Genomic DNA, 22,368 nt, shown 5'->3' on the forward strand with positions numbered 1-22,368 from the left:
AATATATATATATATATTTCATACACTAATTGGTAATTTTCTGGAGCAGTTTGATTTAAAATGCAAAACCTTTTGCCTACACAAAAGGTGATTGAAAATGCAGAACAAATTATCATACACAGGTAACAGAACTATGTTATGTAAAAATAGTTTTTATGCTCAGCCATAGAAGCTTAAAAGCAGAGTATCAAAAGCACTATCAAAAGACGAAAAGTGAAATGGCATGATAGCATTGTTAAGTGTTTGATCATTTGTGAGATCTATGAGATTAAACCCTTCTGGCACGGACTGTGTTTGTTCATGCAGTTTTTTACTTCTATATGAGTCAGAAACCCCAACAGTCAAATACTAGAAACAGATCATCTAGATTTAGGTCTAGATTAAAAACAAAATAGTAAAATAGCAAATATATTAATTATATAAAGAAGGCACGAATATCAGACAAAAAACTAAACCCATCATCAGTCAGTGTAAGAAAATAGTTCGAAATACTCACTCACAAAAACAACCTCTGACATGACACGTTTTCCATTCCGTCACACCTCTCACCTGTAAAATAGATGAAATAGATAAACACATTTTCATTGTGGTGTTTTTTAAATCCCATTTTAAATGTAATTAGCAAAATGGCACATTAACCACATTAATATTATGCTTAACTTGAACTTAGTTCACCAAAATGTCTCATTTCATTTCAGCTTGAGAACAGCACAGGTTACTGAGAGAAATCGAAATTATAATTGCAGACAGATCCACAATTTGCGCAGTGTTGCATGGCAACTGAACTTTTAATTGCATAACTTCTATGAGGAAAAGATAATAAAGACATAAAGAACTGTGTGTGTGTGTGTGTGTGCCATGAGCTTAACTGCTCTAATGAAGTCTACCCCAATGACACAATGTGGGTTTCAAAGAGTAACATCACATAATCTTGGTAATTTTGATTTGTTGTTTGTCATTCATATAACTTCATATTTCACAGCATTTCTCTATCTATTTAAATCTGTTAACACATTATTGTGTTATGTTATAGCCTACTGTATTTATTCAATGGTTTGCTAAACATGTACGTATTTTATTAAATAAAGTAAGTATATTAAATAAACATTATTTGACCCACATAAGTTTATTTGATAAGCAGCGTTTTCTCTAAATGATTTATGTCAAGTTCAGCAAGACAGCAAGTTTGTTCCAGTCTCGCTCGGTTCACCGTGCCGTGGTGGAACCGGAACAGCGCGTGACGACGCTCGGCTCTGATTGATGAATTGAAATGTCAGTCATTTTCGCACGAGACAGCGCTCCGATTGGACTAGACGAAGCACCGCCTCCTTAAACAATCCAATAACTTCCGCTGACGATATTTGAAAGTAAGGCGGTTGATTTTATAGCGATTTACTGCCCACAGAGGCAAAGGTTGACGGTGAAAACACGACCTGTCGTTTTAAAGATTCCGACACGTTAAACAAAGGCTATTTGCGCAAAACTACAACTTAATATGGATCCCGTATTGTCGAAACTGCTCGTTGGGCTTGCTGTCAATATAGGTCGTAGTGATGGTAAGATGCTTGTTTGCTAAGAAGCTAATCTGTTGCCTTTGGCTGAAATCAGGTCAAAGTTAACCCATGTCTGCTAGAGTGTATTACCAATTCCTCCCATTTCTGTCTTCTAACGCAAAATAAAGAGAATAGACGCATCAATCTGTTTTAGTCATTTCTTTGAGGTACATGAAAGCATCACTAGCCCACGTCATCTCTTCGACATGAGTTTTTCAAGTAAAGATTTGTGTTAATGTCTCTTCTCTGTCAATACAGGGAGAATACACAGTGCCACCGTGAAAACGATCAACGTCTCCAAAGCCTCAGTGAGTGTGGAATGGGCTGAGAATGGATTGACCAAAGGAAAAGAGGTTTGGGTTAGATTTATGCTCGTTTTCACATCAGTATTATGATTTGTTTTTGGTATCATACGCCCAGAGATGGTGTCATTGTCGTCAAGGTTAATGTGTGGTTTGTCCCCTAGGTCGACCTGGATGAACTTAAACAACTCAATTCCGACCTTATGCAACACCTCCAGCCATGCCGCCAAGTGCCTGTCCCTGTACCTGTGACAAAAGTGGCAAAAGTCAGTTCTTAGTTTTTCAAATGTGACAAGAATTGATCACATTTTCTCACTTGAGATGTAAAAGGACAGTGATATTTCTGTATTCACGCTTCCATAAGTGTGACTCCAAGAAAGTGTTTGGAGACACTGGGAATATAGATTCTTGATTCCTCACTATGGCACTGAAGTCATGATGTACATAAGAAGCTCAATGTGGGTTTGCCAGGTGAGAGATTTTCTGGGGTCAACATAGTCTGTACAAAAACATTCCTATCACAAATTAAAATGATTCCTTAAAGGGGTCGTGTGACACGGCTTAAACTAATATTGTCGTTATTTTTAGATGTATTGCAATGTGTATCCACGATTTAAGGATCAAAACGCTGTGTTTTACACAAACCGTGTACGCTTGTATCTCTTCTTCGCCCCGCCTTTCTGAAATGCGCAGATGTTTTGCAAAGCTCGTCGCTCTGAAATGCGAATTTTCTATGATTGGTCAATTAACCAGTGCGTAGTGATTTGTCCAATACTGCAAGCGTGTGACATAAATGTAACGCCTCTTACCATATTTGGAACATGAGGTTCCAAAGCAATTGTACTGACAGGTACGCCCACCTTACATGCGTTTTCATTTAGGCGGTCTTAGTTAGTCCTAGTAGTCCATCTTTTGTTCCGAAACTTTAATTTGAGCAATTTTACGTGTCTAATACATGCATGGGCAACTCATGACACATCGAAGACACAGAAAAACACGTATTCGTGCTATATGGAATAATAAAACGCTGGTTGTGTTCTGTTTTAATTGTAAACTTACTCCTTAAAACTGATTGGTTGTTTGGAAAGTTGTTGCAGCATCAACAATGTTGACCCAAGAACACTGCTTACTTGGCAAAGTAAGGAAAGACATATAGGACAAGTGACATTCCAATACTGTTTTCACAGATATGCATTTATTCTTGCTAAAATCACTCATTTGTTTAGTCTTTCGTTGTAACTATGATGCATTCACTAGAGTCTGATGTGATCTATCTAACCACATACAAATATTATATTATTTATTTCAGAATACCAGAGCATCTGAACTTCCTCTGAGGTCATCGAGATTACCCGCACCATCAGAACGTACGTTACTACATTGATTGTTCCCAGTACAAAGGAACTCAAAGTAGGAACATCTCAAATTCCTAGTTGACATTATACAGTAACCTTATGACGTATTTTCCATTTGAAGCTACTTCTCAGGACTGTGCATCTGAACAGCCAGGTTTGCATGAAGTGCATGTTTCCTTCATGTCGTGACCCAATCACTCTCACATATGATTGTAATAGTTATGACTGGTATCATTGGGGTAAATCGGGGGGTGCCTCTTTCCACTTCCACATGTTTCTCATTTGTGCAGCTTGTCCTCTTGCAGCAATCTGTCTAGAGGTGTCTCTTATTGTATATAGCTTATAAATTGTGTATAAATAATTACCTTGAGATTTATTGGCCGTGATGGCTTTTTAAAATCTACTCCGTGGTTGTAGATCTAAATCATATTAATCAATCACATTGCTAGAAAAAGATCTAACAACACCACATAATTCACAACAAGTCATAATGTTCCCGTTTTAGCTTCCAGAAGGATGACCACACGTCAGACATGCTTGTTCCGTCACCCTGCCCCTCCCTCTTCGGTCTTGGCTACAACTGCAGAGGACAGTCTGTCTCAAGATCTTCCCTCATCTACAATCCCTAAAGCTTCAGGTGTGCCTTTACATCCGCATGATGTTCAGATATGTGATCAGGTCGTGTTGCATAGCTATAAAACTGATGTTGATGGATTGGCAGGCTACCAGAGGCGACTTGTTTCAAAGCCAGCATCTCCTCTATTACCAACCGCTGAGGCTATATGTGAGAGTGAGGCTTCCAAATGTGCCCCCATGGGTCCACCAAGTATGTACTGTTTTGGGTTTGTCAGACATTATGGATGTCATTTTTACATCATTGAATATTTGTTGGACCTTGTTAGAAGCAGCTTGGCCGATTCAGTTGGGGCCCATCAGTTAAAGGGATAGATTAGTCTCATCGTATTTATAAACGCATACAAATATATTTTATAAGTGAAAGGTCACGCAAAAATAAATTTTCCTTCATCATTTACTCACATTTAGGTTGTTCCAAACCTGTATACATTTGTTTGTTCCAAATAACACAGAAAGATATTTGCAAGAGTGTTGGCAATTTTCAGTTCTGGGACATAATCCACGACCATAGCAGAAATAAAAATATAGTATTTTTTTTTGTTCCGTTAACCACAAAATGAGATATTTTTTTATTTAGAATTTAGGCAAACAAACTGTTTTCGTGCACCTTTTGACTACATTTAATTGTGGTGATCAATGATGTCACGGATATGAAAATTGCTTGCAATCTTCCAAATATCTTTCTCAGTGTTAATCAGAACGAAGTCATTTATACAGGTATGAAATAATGACAGAATTTTCATTTTTGGGTGTACTATCCCTTTAAGAAAAATATAAAAATTAATAAACATTTATGTATAATTTAAAGGATTGGTAAATATAAATAAATACATACATATATATATATATGTATATGTATGTGTATGTTTTTGTTTATAAATTCAAAATTAATATGCACAGTACACCCACATATAAGCACAAACTTTTATTCTGGATGCAATTAATTGTTTGACAGCCCTAATTTGTATACATGAATAAAAAAATGACCAGTTAAGATTAAAATCAGACATATTATATTTAAATAATGTATAGTATACTTGCAGCACATTTGTATGTGCAGACCTTGTTTTTAATGCCTAAAATGGAAATTTGTTGATGCAAGTATTTTTATAATTTTTTGTATATTTTATATTTTTGTAAATATAATTTATGTCGCAGTGTTGTGAATGGATAACAATTCCTTTTCCTATCTAGGAAAGACGGTGTATCCCTAGTCATTTCCTGAATTCGTAACTAAATCATTGGATCATGTAATCTATGTGATATCTGATTTGACAGATCCTCATTAATAAAAAATGTTTTTCTTTTGAAATCTTTTAGGCCATCGCATGTCTCAGGTATCAGAAATGAACAGTTGCAAGGCGACAAACAAACGGTTGTCGCTTGCAAAAATCCCCGAAACACATAAAAGAGGAAAGGTACGGATTCATCCAGAAACCGCCTTATAAATTCACCTAATGTCACCTTTTCTTTTCCACGATAGAATTGTTCATATGTTGTTTTCTGTATCGATCTTACTGCTAGTTTGGAGATGCATGTCGCCCAAACAAACAGTTTCACCAGATGATTGAGGAGTACAGGGAGACCCTGGAGAAAGTGCCCATGTCTTTGTCTGATCCGGTGAGTTAATGAGCGTGTATTTCTGAAAATCCTTAGAAACCTACTAAAGGTATTCTAATCCAACATGCATCTGTTAGGTAAAACCTCAAAGAATATGTGTCTGCGTTCGCAAACGGCCACTGAATAAGAAAGGTAGGCTCTTCAGTTGTTTCGTGATTGAATTGAACCGTTTCCTTGTGCATCTTATTTCACTGAGTGTTTGTGTTCAGAGCTGGCCAAGAAAGAGATTGATGTGGTGACCATCCCTGGTAATGGAGCCCTGCTGCTACATGAACCTAAGCAGAAAGTGGACCTGACCAAATACCTGGAGAATCAGACGTTTCATTTCGATTACTCATTCGACGACGATGTCTCCAATGACATGGTCTACAGGTAGATTCATTCAAGACAACCCTCGCTTAAAATTATTGGCGAAAAGATTCATGTGTAATCCACCCTTTTATTTAATTAGATGTTTATGAATTTGATTTTTAGGTTTACAGCTAAACCTCTGGTTAAGACCATATTCGAAGGGGGTATGGCGACTTGCTTTGCATACGGTCAGACAGGTAGCGGAAAAACCCATGTAAGTGATTTAGTTACTTTAAATTCTTCTAAAATAATCTGAGGTTTTTCACACAATATACATTCCAATCACAGACAATGGGCGGGGACTTCTCTGGCAAAACTCAAAACAGCTCTAAAGGGATCTACGCCCTGGCAGGTGATTGTGACTATCAAACATACTTGTACGTAGTGTTCTGTTTATTCGTTCATGTCTAAATCTGTCTGCCTCACAGCGCAGGATGTATTTTCCCACCTGAGGCAAAAGCGGTATGCCGATATGGACCTTTGCCCATTCGTGACGTTTTTTGAGATCTACAATGGCAAGGTTTGCACATCGTGTTACCGAAATTCAACATGATGTCTTGTCAAACAGCTGTCTGTTGGTTTAAGAGCAAATAAAACTTGAACGTTTAATAAACTTTATGCTCAATTGAAGAATTATTGTGATGTTATGATTAGATTTTATGCTGATCTGGTTTCAGATAGTGGTTGTTGGCACTTGCTCGGGCATGATGCTGAACTGTTTCTGCCCACTGTGCAGGTGTTCGATTTGTTGAATAAGAAAGCAATGCTACGCGTTTTAGAGGATGACAAGCAGCAGGTCAATGTCGTCGGCCTGCAAGAAGTGCCGGTGTCATCTGTTGAGGATGTCATTAAGCTGATCGAGCGGGGAAGTGCATGCAGGTATGCAAGGAACTGTAGTTCTACTTTTGTCATGTTATGCGCATCATTAGAAATGATGTCAAACCTTTCTTCCAGAACGTCTGGCCAGACGTTTGCCAACGCTAGCTCGTCACGGTCACATGCAGTGTTGCAAGTAATCCTGAGGAGGCGGAATATCCTTCACGGCAAGTTTTCTCTGGTGGATCTTGCAGGGAATGAGCGTGGTACCGATGTCAGCAGTAACGATCGGCACACTATAGTTGAGACTGCGGAGATCAACCGCAGCCTGCTGGCTTTGAAGGTGCCGTACTTTACTGCCATTGCAGATATCAAATGTGTACCAAATTTATGATTATGTATTGTTTGTCTCTCTCAACTCCTCAGGAATGCATCCGGTCTCTGGGTCACAACAGCGAGCACATTCCATTCAGGATGAATAAACTCACCCAGGTGCTTCGAGATTCCTTCATTGGGGAAAACTCCAGGACCTGTATGGTAAGAGTGACATTAGATTGTGGCAATGTTTATTTGTGATTTGTTTACTCTTCATTAAACGTTTGACCCCGTACCATCGATCATGTACTGTGACATTTATTTTGTTTGTGTGTTTTTGTCTGTTTTAGATTGCTATGATCTCACCGGGCATGAGCTCCTGTGAATACACTCTGAACACACTACGCTATGCAAACAGGTGCAGTTATTTTCTTTATGTCCTTGACCTAAACTACAATGTTTTTTTACTTAACTTTGGTATGAAAAATATTTTACTATTTTAGAATTCTGTCAAACTGTTGATGCAAAAGGAAACAAATACAAACCGATCCATTTGGTTACTTAAATATTTTTTTTGGTTGACTGAGGAGGCCATCTGGTGGTTTGTTTGGGTGTTACAGTCAGATTTGTTTGGTGTTGACAGGGTGAAGGAATTGAATGGGGTGTCTAGGGGAACTCCAGCGGTGAATGGCACAAACCTTGAGCTTTCTGCAGAGGAGGGAAGCTATTCAGAGGAGGTGAGTTGAGTAAGGTCTGTTTCACATTTGGTTCGATTGCCTGGTCCGAACCCTAGTTGGATTGTTCCCCCCTCCCCCTGTAACCCATTGGACTGCGTTCATATAATTTTTTGGGGGGTCCGAACTGCGGGTCGTTTGCGTCATCAGCCTGCAGCTGTTTACCCTGTCGCTTGTAACGGCAGGAGAAGGCATCAAAAGGCATAACATTGCTCATATCACTTTTATACATTTGTTTTTGAACCTTTCGTTTGGTTTCCAACGCTTCAGTACATAGCGGGACTTTCATCTGTGAATGTGACTAAAGAATAAAATACAAACATTTTGGATGACAACAGTGGTGACTAAATTATCATGAAAATGTATGTTGAAAGTGAACAAATCCTTTAATATGCCTGGGACCCGTTTCAATAAGGAGGTTCAAGCAACACTGAGTTAAAATATGAACTGAGTTGATTTACTCAGATAATCGCTACTCTGAGTTTTCTGTTTCAGAACAGCTGGTTTCAATGAGTTCAATCCACTCTGAGTAACTTCACTCTAGGTTACACGTGTTCACCGCGGCTTTAAAAAGACATCATCAATTGAGCGAAGATAACACGATTCACCATGGCAACGGCACGTGACAAAAAGCGCTCCGTTTATTTCTCGCCAATAGAATAGGAGGCACTGTGTATATATATATATATATATATATATATAATGTCATGTAGGTGCAATCCTTCTGCAATAAAAAGAACATGGCTCAGCTGAAAATGAAATATAAAAACATCCTTCAGTCCGGTGAGTTTAAATGCTCTTGCTAGTAGGATGCCTGACTGGGAAATGTTTGATATATTTAATAAACTGGCCTTGAAAGTTTTGAGGATATGAGAACCGAGCACTGTGGCTGTAGAAGACACAGCTAGTGAAGAGCTGTGTATAAGCCTCACTCCCTGACCAACAGAGATGCTCTACTGACTATAGGGACTGCGGTCTTTAGCCTCCTCGTTAGAGAGCCCGTCTCTCATTCTGACCGACGGCAGTTAGAAGCCCGCGCAGAACGGGGCGAGTGGGACCTTTTAAATGTGCACCCAATCACAATGGGATATCCTAAAGGGTATTTGAATTATCTAGTTCCAGAGGTGGCAGCAAGACCACATTTATTTGATCAGCCTAATTCAGAAAGACATTCACCATTCACCTGTAATCCTATGAAACTCCTCTTTGAGGGCTTTCAAAGGAAACTTAACACAAATGTATAAAAAGTGCTTGAGAGCGATGCACACTTCTCTTCATACAGTTGCCTTGCTAACGTGTTCTGCATCCCCCGTGTTATAAAGAAAGCTTCCGTTAGCAAAGAAACGTAAGGCCATACAGAGAATCTGCTCAGATGTAAGAGCGCGACCACGACGAGTAAGGTTTGTGATGTAAGGATGAAGCAGAGTGTGGATATTTAATGGACTGTAAAGAAAAACTGTATCGCTCCAAACGGGGCTTCACCATATATTCTCTCCCGACGTAAATTTAACTCTCTCTGAATGAACGGACGTGCCATTTAAATGTCTGTGTTACGAACTTGTGCGATTAAGGAAAACGATTGAAAAAACAAACGGCGAAGGCAATTTCAACACCGCTCGCGCTTCTAAAAGGGGCGGAGATTGAAACAAACCTCGGGTTAGTGGAATAAAACCTGCTCCCGACCAGGTTAGGTTCACAGAGTAGGTTACTATGGTTACTCACTCTAAGTATAAGATACCTTGATTTCTAAAACGGGCTTGACTTACCCCACGGTCACAGGTTTGATTATACCTCGCGTTCTGAGTTTGCACTTACCCTGCTTTCTGAAACGGGTCCCTGATCATATTTGTTTGGAATGAGTCTGTGTTATATTGAGATATGTGCATTTAAAAATGTGTACATATGTTTCAGGAGTCTGTTCTTCCAACATTCGAGGCCATATCACAGGTGTCTGAGATGGAGGAGAAGTTTTATGAAGAACTCAAGGTCTGTAGCCTTATATCTGTCATGTACTCACCGGGGGCCTGATGTTTGAACGAGGCGTATGCCCAAAATGGGAATAGAAGTGTGCCTATGCTGTTTTCCATGCACGCATCAGAATTTATAAAACAAATCTTTGCGTAATTTGTGTAAACCGTACAGATGCTCTTGACTGCGTACCCACTGTTTTTCCTGAAATGAAAGAGTAATGAAATAATCAAGGATTTTAAACTCTGCTTTCATTTTGATCTAGACAGGTACAATAAATATTTATTATTATTAATGGAGATAAACACAAGATGGGGTACCATTCTATTTCATGCATTGGGACTTCTTAACATCGTTAAACGTGCTGGCTTAACATGGTCAACTTGTTAAAAAATGAGTTGGATGTATGATGAAGTATTCTGTGCTTGATACACTCCCCCAGCACTCCAACTTGTTTCAGAAAGTTTTTTATAAGTCTGGATCCCTGTTTCGCAACGGAGATCCTATTACTTTAAATTGGCAATTGGGAAAAGCACGGCCAGGCGAAAGAAATGGACCTGCCCACGTGCCAACCGACGAGCATAGGAAGACCCCCTTATCAAGATTGGCTGCGCTGTGGACCTGCAGCACGTTAGACTTACGATAGGGAGAGAAATTTGAGGTGTGTTTGTTTGCTCAATGCAATTCAGTGATGGATGTTATATATGGTGGATATAACGCTGGATTTGGAGATCGCTTGAGATTAAAATGGCATGGTCCCAGTGCTAAAAGATGCCAGACATAGCTTTTAAAAGTATCTGCTAAATGTCTTGTAGTGCAGGATTAATAAAAAATTGCTTTAGCATCATGGCTTTGCTGTTTTTAACAAAACATGCTGTAGGACTAACTGTTTTCAAATGTGTACGGTAATGAGAATTTTTATGGCCTTTTCATCAAAGACATGTTCAAAATTATGTTCTTCATTAATTAAATTGAAATCACAAAAATCATGATTGAAATCACAAAAATCATGTTTGGCATCTCGAAACTGAGATTTCATGAGAATCACCCACAAAATGTTAGTTTATTATCATGCCTTAGGGGCTGTTCACATTTATGTTTTGCGCACACACAACTTTGTTATTTCCGATGCAGACGCTCGCGTAAAGGCTCGTTTTCCGTGCTTTTTTTAGACACAAAATGTGAAATCATATGTTGTTAAAGTATTCTGACACACATATGGATGTGTCTGGGCTAAGCCCTGGATTTCTGCTTACCCTAGAACCACTCCTAGATGTTGGCATTGCTAGTTTCATCCTTTACCATTTCAGCTAGAAGAACAGCTCGACATAATTCTGTTTATTTTATTGGAAATATCTCTTAATAGGAGCGTGACTAACAGTTGTTTGCAGAGAATTAAGTTCTCTTTGCAAACCTAAATTGGCTGTTGTGTTTTGAGAAGAGAAGCGTAGGTGAGAGATTAGTTTTGGCCCCCCGAAAAAAGATTGTCCGGAATATAAAGGAGCAAAATTTACGCGAGAAGTCCAAAACAGAGAAGTTCAACTCCATCAGTACAGTCTCGGCGATCCCTGACCACAGATTGTTGTTATAACGGGAGGCTACGCGCCAAAGAAGCTGATCTTCCGAACTCTGTGTTCAGACATCATTATCCACCTGACCTCTTGAGCCTTCTTTATAAAGAAACAAAAAGGAAAAATAAGTGTCTGCCGACTGTGTAAATGTAACCGCACGCGGTAAGTCAAACTAAGTCATACGTCTGTGTTTTGTTGGCAATCGGCACGTACGTGCATAATGTAAAAAACACGAAGGGATTATTTCGATGATGTAATGTGTGCTCGTGCTGTAGTTCCGCCTCCCCTGCCAGCCTCCAACAGCATGTGTCTTTTCGGAAATTATCGTAAAGCTGTAAGGCATTTCCACAACATTACGAAAAATACCACTGTATTTGAAGGATACATACAACTCAATGAAAACCATAAGAGTAATATATCGGTTTCCACAAAAAATTGCTAAAAGATGTTAAACTAATCAGCAAAACTGGATACATTTAGTTTGAAATAATGTTTGCAGGGCTGTACGGGGCTTTTTTTGCTAACACATGCGTGCTACACAATTCAATTTATAGACGCTAAATGCAGTTCTGCGCAACACATCAGTGTCCAAGGACACCTGGTTCCTTTTTCAATTGCATGTTTTACACCTGGTTTCATTGTTACTCCTATTGATCTCTTCCATTTTGCTGCATGTTTTACCGCTCAAGGGACATGTCCCAGCGTGTTCACTTTGGAAGTCTGTTTTGTTTCATAGCACATGCAACATATTTCACAGTGTTTATGACCAGTGAAAAAGAATGACATATTTATCTGAGAACTATTAAACGGTTTTATGTAAATTTTGCTATTTATTCAAAAACATAATGGGACTGGATCATTTTCAGCAATGTGTAATATGTATGGCACAAATTGCATTTATTGGCAAATCCGCATCTCGTATTTTCATCACATTTCTGTCTTGTACATTTGAAGGTGTTAAACATTGTCACGTGTATGGGAATAGGCGTGGAAATGATATGCATGGTAAAACCAGGAGTTGTAGACCCTATTATTGGTGCTTTTGGAGCGGAGACGGGGTGGAGATACGCACAATCTTCCTCTGACTGGGATTTATAAAGGGATTTTTGTGCAGGATCTGGCGTAAGCATGGTTTTATAAATCTGAAACGTTTGTGCGTGTGCAAAACCTAGCTTTTGTGCGTACGTACACTTTAAGGATTACATCTAAAGAGAGTTTTATACATGAGGCCCGTGGTTTGTGTGGGGGCTTTGTTTTAAACCTTGGCATTATTAAACATTTTACAGAACTGGCCTTTGTTATATGTTAATCCTTGAATCCGTTGCTTAATTGCAAAATTTCCTTTTACCAACTGAAAGGCCTCGCTTTATTTACCTTATTAGATTTTCATCTGTTTCTTTTCCAGGGTTGCAATGAGATTGTCCAGTCCATGCAATGTCCTTCATTTGATATCGTAGCAGGTCTTCCAGAAATTGATTCATTCATGGGGAAACTGCAAGGTATTTCAGTTTAATTCAAATACACAGACAAACGGTGTTTAGCTTGTGCATGATACTCTCATATTTAATGTTTATTGGCATCTAAATTTTCAGAACCGGCTACCGATCGGGTCGGATGGGTCCTGTAGGGTGTTGTATACAAAGTGTCTTCAATGTAGAATTAGCTTCACTTAGAGATGGCCTTTCTAGGGCAAATACTTAAGTGTAACACTTGAGTCTGAGTAAGGTCATTTTAGTATGGTTTTGACTATGCATACACTGCAAAGAGATAAAGGATTTGAGCGATACAAACGTCGAACCAATGAAATGTTTGCATTCAAAGGGTGTATTTGTACTGAATAATGCATTGATGGTTGCTTCTTTAGAAGACCGCCTCTGTGATGTATGTTTCCATCAAATATATGATCTTGGGAGTGTGCAGCCTCTTACATGAGACACAGCAGGTGTTAGCTTACATCAAACCCTAGCTCTCCCATACAACCCTGAGTTTACATACTGATCGAGTTGACAGAGCATCAAAAACTGTGGTTTGAATGGGCCTTGAGAACAGCTTGCTATTTTCCTGCTGAGCATTGAAATCGTTTTTCTTTTCCTTGTTGTAGAATCTTACCAGGCTTTGAGATCAGCCATTGAAGCAGAACAGAGGGTCAGGATGTCACCCAAACTAGTCTGAGATTCAGCGGAGAACTCTCAAACTAAAAAAAACTATTAAAACAATTTCAATATGTCATTTTTAATCTTATCAGATGTCCATGTATACTCATTTTGTGTGTGTGTGTGTGTTTGTTTGTTTGTAAGTTTTGTAGTGTTATGTTTCTTTGTGTACTAAATAAAGGTTCTCTCTTATTGGATCTTGTAAATCACATTTTAAATTGTATCCGTTTTCTTGATGAATCAGTTATACCTTATTGCACATTGTGATTTTTCTTTTTTCAACATGTGCCTCACATTTCATATCTCTACTTGTGAACTCAGTTTTTTTGTTGCGGATACCACACAGCCTCATACCAGTCACCCTTCTCATTACTCCTAAAGCCCCCAACTGGTCAAACCATCACTATGTGCAATCCACAATCACTGTACACACTTGCCTTGTAAACACAAGCTGACACATGACAAAATAAAGGAAAAATGGCTTGTAAATGGGTGGCCCCACATCTCCATATGCTCTCTGTGTGGTATATGCCTACCACCCCACCCAATTTCAAACTCGCATAGCAGTGGTTTGTGTTTTCACTAATTGAGAACTACAACTCGAATTTTGGGTCTCAAAAGTAATTGAATTTTTACTATTTTAGCATGTTGTAGATTTAATGCATTCTAATACTATTTTAAGAGTTTCCTGTAGCTCAGTGGTTACAGCATGGCGTTAACAACGTCAAGGTCATAGGTTCGACCCCAGGGGACTGCACATACTCCGAAACAAATGTATAGGATTATGCAATGTAAGTGGCTTTGGATCAAACCGTCTGCTAACTGCGTAAATGTAAATGTAGACTTTGTGGTTCTGTTTTTCTCTTGGTAATAACCAGCCAGTACTGCCCGCTACAGACCTGCCGCTCTCAATTCCGTTATCCACCAATTCAAGGAAGACCCAAAACCTACAGGAACCTTTCAAGGGAATTTTTGATTTGCATATGCGTTTCATGCGAGCAGAATCTTGTATCTGTTGGCTCCGAGTCTGTTTAAATCTCCTCTCTGAATTCCATCTGTCCACCTGAATATTTTCTCAGTGTTGAGAAAATTGGCAGTGACCGTTGCTCAGTTCCCATCACCTCCACAGACTAAATAAACTGACAAACCACCCAGCAAGCCCATCAGAGGAGCATGCAGAACAACCTCTGGGTTTTTTTGCTTTACCATCCAGATCAGCCCACAGTTAATGCAGAGCAGAGGTTGTTCTCTTTTTCTGAAATTACCTAAACATACTTTCAAACAAATAAAAATACCACGAAATATTCAATTCCATTTGCTATTTAGACTTTATTCTGTTACATGTCAACATACCTTTAAAGGTAGCATTTATTTTTGGGTAATCGACTAAATGTCATTTGTAAATCACGGATGCTAAATAAAAATGATGTGATGTGTCCAGCTGACGTGCTTGTATTTCAATGAAGGACTCCGGAGGAGGCAAAGCTCAGAAGCTATTTCACATCAAGTTCATAGAAGGTATTTTCTAATGTGCATCAAACCTTTTACTGACGTATCATTGGTTTTAAATATAAAAACTCTCCATGAGATTTCGACTCCCCTACTTACAAAGGCTAATTGGTTAATTCACTTAAAATGCTTTGTGATTGGTCCTTATCTCTTAAGCCCACACCTAATCCTAACCTTCGTAGGGGAAAACAGTGGGAGTCATAATCTGACGGGGAGTCAGATTTTGATACGAGACATTAGCAAACAACTGCCTACATATGTAAGATCCATAGATAAAATCTTCAGGAAATATCAAATTAATGTAACAAACATGAAAGTGTAAAGCGAAAGGTTGTGTTTTGGATTGCAGTGATCTCACCGGACATTAGTTCCTGTGAATGCACTCCGTAATTTACACTATATGCAAAAAGAAACATGTGCAAACAAATTTTTGCTTAGATTTGAGTTGTGTCGGCATGGCTTTCCTCTTGGTTTCCCCACAGACAGTTTGCCTGTGTGCCTGTGTGGCGTGTCTTGACTTTAGCCCAAAACGCTGGCATAATAAACCTATAAAGAAGATTAAAGGGATGGATGGATGGAGAAGGCCCTCTGGTGGTTCGTTTGGGTGTTACAGTGAGATCCGTGTAGTGTTGAAAGGGTGAAAGAATGGAGTGTCTTAAAGGGAGCTTCAGTGGAGAATGGTGCTGATTTGCATTTGGTTCCAAGCTATGGTCATCTTTTATTATTGAATAGACGGCACATAACAATGATCGTTATATTAAAATATGTTTAATTGAACAGGGAAAAATAGTTTCTATCATTTATTATGCCTGATATGGCTAAGGAATGTATTTGGAGTCCATCTCAGGGGACGTGATGTTTACAGAAACATGCTTTGAAATGTAGGCGACTAATATGTTTCATTTATAGGTGAATTGTTTTCTCTCGGTGCATATAGAGCGGTAACTGTTGTGAATGTGATCAATGCTCACTTTTTGTCACCATAAACCAGTCTAAAACATCCTCAACTCTAATTTAACGTTTATTAATTATATGCAATAAATCATTTGTTGTTTTTTGTACGTATACGTGAACCATCACCGTCCCAATGGACGATTTCAAAGCAACAACATAAACAAACATCACTGCGCATGGATGCTTGTGTGGCCCAAACTTAACGTCTGGTAGACATACGCAATGAATAGAGTCCCTGTAGATTATCTCTGATAACAAGCAAAATAAATAACAAATAAAATAAAACCATAGCTAGTAAGTTTAAAGTGTGTCTAGCCAGTATTATTTTGGGTAGCCAGTAGAAGATCCGTTACTTGGCTAAACTGAAATGTGACCCATTCAACAAATAGTTTATTTCATAAAATTAACATGCAATAAAATTATTTCACGATAAAATATTAATATAAATTAATAACAATATAAATGAATTCAAATATAAATAGTCATGTTATTAACCAGAGACCAGACCGATAGACAAAAACAGAGCGGAAGTTAACATTGGGCATGCGTCTGATGAAACCGTCTCCTCTACAGTCTGTGGTGTTGGCTCATTTGTTTGTTTGTGGTCGATTGACTTAATGTTTGATCTTGCACTTAGATCCCGCTTCTTTAGGTTTGGACAGTACCATACAAATGCTATCCCATCAATAATCTTTTTGGCCACCTGTTCCCTCCACTTTGATCTTGTAAATCACGATTTAATTATTTCCTAGTTTTCAAAGCAATCTCTTGTATTCGTCATTGATGCACATTCAGATCATAAGCAGTTTTACACACGAATCTCACATTTCACATCTTCCCTTTTGAACAGTTTTTTTATGTTGCTGATGCCACACAGTAAGAGCTCTACCTCATACCACACACCCTTCCCGTCACCCCCACCCATGCCCTCACAGCCTTGACCTCCAAACCTTCACTATATACAAGCCACAATCACTGTATACACTTTCCTTGCAGGCACAAGCTGACACATGACAAATCAAAGATCTAATAAACAGCTCACACTGAACAGTGAATGAAAATAAACGAAAACGGACTGCGAGTGGGTGGCCCTGCATCTCCATGTGAGGCCAGAAGCTCAACTGCTTCATCTAAGCTCTCTGGGTGGCATTCCCAAAACCCCCCATACCCCAAAACCCACCCAATTTGAAAAAGCTCATAGCCATGTTCATGTATTCAGCGAATTTGTGGGTCATTATCACCAAACCAATGAAACATCATGGCAGTAAAGATTAGAATTATTAAACATAATTCTGTATCACAATAATAAACATAATTATATTCTCTACCTTGCACAAAGCATCATTTTAACATTATTCATTAATTATGTATTTTATTGCCTTTTCCACTGAAATCTCAGTACCGCAACACGTCCCGAGTTGTGATTTAAACATTCTGGAAACGCATGTGAACATTCGACTTGATGTTATCAAATGACAAATAAAAAACTATGACAGAATATTTATGTATAATAAAAATGAAATTTCGGATTGATGAGACATCTGACTGATGCTCGCATTCTCCGTTACATCTTTAAAAGACTGTTTAAACACACACAAAGATATACAATTACATTAAGTTTGATTTTATGTTAAGAAACACATCTGTCTCACAACAGGTTAACAGATTACGTTAAATTTTTCTAGTTAAATATGTGATATTCTCTTTTCCATTCTCAAAGGTTTTCCACATTTAATAAAACTTTACATGAATAATTAATAAAATAATTAAAATATAATTAATGAATGTTTAATGATGTATGATTAATTCAAACTTGCTTTTATACGATAAAACATGCCAACCAAGATTTCGTGAGAATCACCAATGTATCGTATCTTCCTTGAGCACGCTAAATGTAGACACTTAAAATCTGTTTTTGAAATAGTGTACTTTTACAAACTTTTTTCCATTTTCTCCGTAAATACTTTTGAATATAATTGAAAATTGAGAATCAAAGCGAGTAGTTGTAAGCAATCCTTTTAAATATGCGTGTTTTGTTGAAATAGGCATGTTTTAAAGCAACACTTTGTAGTTTTTCAACTTTTTAATGTCTCTAAAAGGATTTCAATTATTTTCACATTACGCTTGTACCTTTGGGTTCCATAATAAATATTAACTAGCCAGTCAAAACAGCACACTCGTCTCACTTGCAATACGACAGCCATTAGCTAAAGTAGCTCACCGGAAGTCTAAATACAAACAGCTCAAAGATGGCGGCGCCCACATTTACGCCAAAAACAAGGTGGATAGTGGGTCGCATCAAATTCAAGACTCTACTCATGGCTTACAATACCACCACTGGTTCGGCACCCCCTTATCTCCACTCGCTTATTCAGACGTATGTACGCGCCAGATCCCTTCGCTCTGCAAACGAACGACGTCTTGTGGTGCCATCCCAAAAAGGTGCAAAATCGTAGCGCGACTACCCTTCAAGAGACAACGCAATAGAAGAAAATGCCTCTTGTCAATGCAAGCTTAACTAGAAGAGCGGTCTGTGACGATTGCCACAGAGAGATTTTTGCATCTTACGCTTATTTCGCCTAGCATATAAACATATTAACCCACCTTCAGATCGGTTTATTGAAAGGCACTTGTGTAATGTGTCAGGAGTGCATCCTTACTGTGAATTTAAAAGGCATCCAGTCATAGAAAATGTCATGGATTATGGTAATTGGATTGGTTTTAATGGTCAAACTCAATATTTTAAAGAATTGCAAGAACTGAATAATTGACCAAAACCAACTGATCAATCGAAAATAATCGATGATTAATTGAATAAGCGTTCGATTAATCGATTATCAAAATAATCATTTGTTGCAGCCCTAGTGTTGTGGTTTTGTTTTTGTCTTTGGTAAGTCTCGTCTCTGTAACAAAATTTTAGAATAACCACAGTGGACCTGCTACAGACCTGCTCTTTTCATTTCAATTATCCACATTTCAAGGAAAACCTACAGGAACTTTTGAAGAGAATTTTTGATTTGCATATGCGTTTCATGCGAGCAGAATCTTGTATCTGTTGGCTCCGAGTCTGTTTAAATCTCCTCTCTGAATTCCATCTGTCCACGTGAATATTTTCTCAGTGTGGAGAAAATTGGCAGTGACCGTTGCTCAGTTCCCATCACCTCCACAGACTAAATAAACCGACAAACCACCCAGCAAGCCCATCAGAGGAGCATGCAGAACAACCTCTGGGTTTTTATTCCCCTTGTAACCTCAGTCTTTCTTCTATGGCCTCACTCTATCATTCTCTAGCTTTGCATTATCTTTGGACAGATTTGGATGCGACAGTGATCGTCAATGCCAGCACTACACTTTAAATCTGCTTTGATGCTTTGGAAAGAAAAGCTTTCTCAAAATGCATGTCACAATTATTTCACAACTTCATCAGCTTTCCTCGGCTTCCAAAATTGGTATAGAAAGGTTAAAGGAGTAGTTCACTTTCAAAATGAAAATCCTGTCATTGTTAAGCGCCTCTTGTCATTTCCAACCTGAATGACTTTCTTTCTTCTGCAGAACACAAAAGAAGATATTTAGAAAAATGTTGGTAACAGAACAGCACAGCCTCCCATTCACTTGTAATGTAACCGATGCAAGTGAATGGGGGGCTGTTAACAATATTCTTGTGCGTTCTGCGGAAGAAAAAAAGTCATACAGGTTTGAAATCGGAAATGATGACAGAAATTTCATTTTGAAGGGGAACTACTGCTTTAACCAGTACAAGCCGAGCTCTAAGGAGTTATAAAATACCCCTATTTATATCGGCTGATAGCCTAAATATCACTTTATTTATTTTATTTTATGAACCTTGCTACGCATATGGAATAACCGTTTTACAATACCAATAAGACCCAAAAAGCAGTGGGTTACAGTGTTTTATAGAAACTAAGGGCGTTGTGACACGACACAAAGCTTATTGCTTTATTAACTTATGATCTTTCCAGTCAGCAAAGAAGCAAAAAAGTGTTGTTAATGCTGTCAGACAGTGACTTTTGTCTGATCAAAAAGGTGTAATTAAAGAAATGTCAAAATGATTGAAATATATAAACTATAACATTTGAAGTAACAATTTACATGAATATTTCATCGAATATTTCATACAACCTGTGTTACTGATATGCGGCAAAGTTGGTTTTGTAGGTCAAGATTGTGACTGTCTAGAATGTTGCTACCAATAGAGGGCAGTCAAATGGTGCAGAAATACAGTCATGAATGATGAAAGAGCAGGAGTTGAACTAGCTTTGGGTAATATATCTAAATTTATGTTTGAGTGTGTTTACAAATTAAAAATCAAAAAGGAAGTTCCAAGCATAATACATGGCTCTATTAGAATAGTTTCAGTGCCTATTTGTTATGCATCTTGGCACGATCATTGGCACCAACACTTGGGCGCCTGATATTAATGTATTCACAGCGATGTTTTATGTTTGTTTTTGTACATGAATGCTTCCCTGTGTTTTGAGGGGATTGTTGAGTCTTTCGAGTCTCAGCAATGTTCTCCCAAAAATATTTTGTACGTTACTTGGATCAATTTTCTATTGTTTTCCAAAGGTGGAATGATGAACCGTGTCTGTGTGGTGTTCTGAACGAAAAGGTAGAGACACTGTCTGCGGGGCTGCGGTGTGTCTGGGTTTTCCCAGCTGGGTTTGCCTGTTTATGCTTCCATTTCAATGTTTCTAGAGGACGGAGTGCCGGTCAACACAGGTGTGCAAACCACAGTCACTGACAAAGAGGGTGTATTGTTTAAACTCATACGGCATACAGACATTCATCTTTACTTTATGGTATATTTAGTATATTTATGTAGATATATTTCTATTATAAAGTGTCGATCGAACAAATTAAGCTAAACGAGAAACGTACAGTAATTGCACATTAGTGATAAGTAAGTGTACAAAACAATCTCACCCTGGGACGCTATTTAAACACCAACATTGGTTTTCATCTATTTCTAAAATATTTTTTATGAAATGACAGTGAAATGAATTACTAAGTTGGTTCAAATAACAGTTTGTATTTGCAACTATGTGTGTACCTTTGGTGTACATATTTATTTCAATCAAAATACCTATATAAGATCAGTCAAGTTTAGTAGTTTTGAGCATCACAAATGCATTGATGTCCATTCCAGTGGACTCAAAAAGGAACATGCAGGTTGCGATCTTAAGCAGCAACAGCACCACCTGCTGACAAAATGCCTTTATATCTTGAGATTTAATCTTTGCGTTTGTGCACAATGCATATGCTTCTAAATATTGGCACTGGCAGACATCGCAAAGACTGTTCAACAGAAAGCCGTAAAAATACAGTACAACAACATTACCTTTTTATGACTTACACTGCAACATCTAACCAAAGAAGTGTAATGCTCACAAACAGCATTTCGTTCATCAACATCACTAACAGTGTTTTAATACTTACAATCGGTCTGTTTCTTATTCCGTTTAACTTTGGGGTAAAAACCTGTTTTTGAATCAAGATGTTTATTTTCGGATCTTTTAAAATTGCTTGGGTTTAACTCAGGCTTTAAGCGGCTACAAAGAGCAGCTGTTTCAGGATGCAAGTGTTTTATCAAAACTGCCTGTTCTGTTTTTAGAGTTTGTAAGCAAGAGGTCCAGACCTTTCCACATCTGTAGTTTTACATGTTTTTTTCAGTTTTTTCCAACATTGCAAACATCACAAATAACTGAACAAGCGCAATGTAACACGCATTTCTTTGCGCCATCAGTATGTGAATGCAAAACGTCGCAAATCTCCTACAGACTCCATATATGCGGCAACATTCAAACCCAGAGCATCCGAGGACACATATGGCGCAGTTTTTAGCGCTACACATGTTGCGCTGGCCACATAAAATCTCCTCACTACGTTCATTACGCTTTACTACCTCTCATGTGTGCTTCATTATTTTCCGAAAGCCTTTTTTTAACCAGAACGCAGCAACTTGCCCTCTACAATTTCCAACCTCGACAGCTCTGCCCTGCGAACTGCACTAGAAAAGGGCCTGGAGAGCAGCCTGCAGAGATTTACATCCCCAAACAGCCCCTTGACGCATACAATGCAACTCCGACACGGCTGGCATTGGAACTGTTATTGTTTTAACCAAACAAACCACATCTAAACACTGGGTTTGCATTACAAGTTCATATTTAGGCCCTTCTGTAAACATCATTGGGCAGAATGAATCAATTAAAAGAGCATTACGTTAGTTCCTGTTTATTTAAAACATGTTTACACTGCAGGGGCCTGCCTGAAAATTCATATTGTTCCTGCGCTGGATCAGGACGTAGAAATTGCAAACACATTTGTTAGTTCGAAGCCGTTTCTGTAAATATTGATCTGTGCTCTGTATGATGAGGTCGGTGAACTGATGAAGATAGTTGGATGGATAAATAAAAGAGCAGCTCGTTCCTTCCTATCTCAATCTATATGGTTCTTCAGGTTTTGTATTAAAAGGCCTGCGATGGGTTTACTAATAGAAACGTTTAGACATAA

The 22,368-nt window shown here is 38.4% G+C and overlaps 1 protein-coding gene across 5 annotated transcripts; it reads left to right on the forward strand.

The window, feature by feature from the left end:
• Window positions 1-1,297: 1,297 nt before the first annotated feature.
• Window positions 1,298-14,028, forward strand: kif2c (kinesin family member 2C). Of its 5 annotated transcripts, none has more exons than XM_079451586.1 (22): window positions 1,298-1,720; window positions 1,812-1,906; window positions 2,020-2,121; window positions 3,165-3,222; window positions 3,332-3,364; window positions 3,716-3,847; window positions 3,932-4,036; window positions 5,167-5,264; window positions 5,371-5,466; window positions 5,544-5,598; window positions 5,676-5,838; window positions 5,941-6,031; window positions 6,106-6,169; window positions 6,246-6,337; window positions 6,554-6,696; window positions 6,772-6,976; window positions 7,060-7,170; window positions 7,299-7,366; window positions 7,592-7,685; window positions 9,594-9,668; window positions 12,627-12,720; window positions 13,323-13,892. In XM_079451586.1, the coding sequence occupies exons 3-22, from the start codon at window positions 2,059-2,061 to the stop codon at window positions 13,391-13,393; spliced, it is 1,911 nt and encodes a 636-aa protein (XP_079307712.1). In that variant the 5' UTR covers window positions 1,298-1,720; window positions 1,812-1,906; window positions 2,020-2,058; the 3' UTR covers window positions 13,394-13,892. The 5 variants fall into 5 exon arrangements, with proteins under 5 accessions (XP_079307712.1, XP_079307708.1, XP_079307709.1 ...); XM_079451582.1 differs by having other exon boundaries at window positions 1,321-1,556; window positions 13,323-14,028; XM_079451583.1 differs by lacking the exon at window positions 3,332-3,364 and having other exon boundaries at window positions 1,344-1,556.
• The last annotated feature ends 8,340 nt before the right edge of the window (window positions 14,029-22,368 follow it).

The sequence above is a fragment of the Barbatula barbatula genome, assembly GCF_947034865.1.
Source record: "Barbatula barbatula genome assembly, chromosome: 3".
Lineage (NCBI taxonomy): Eukaryota > Metazoa > Chordata > Actinopteri > Cypriniformes > Nemacheilidae > Barbatula > Barbatula barbatula.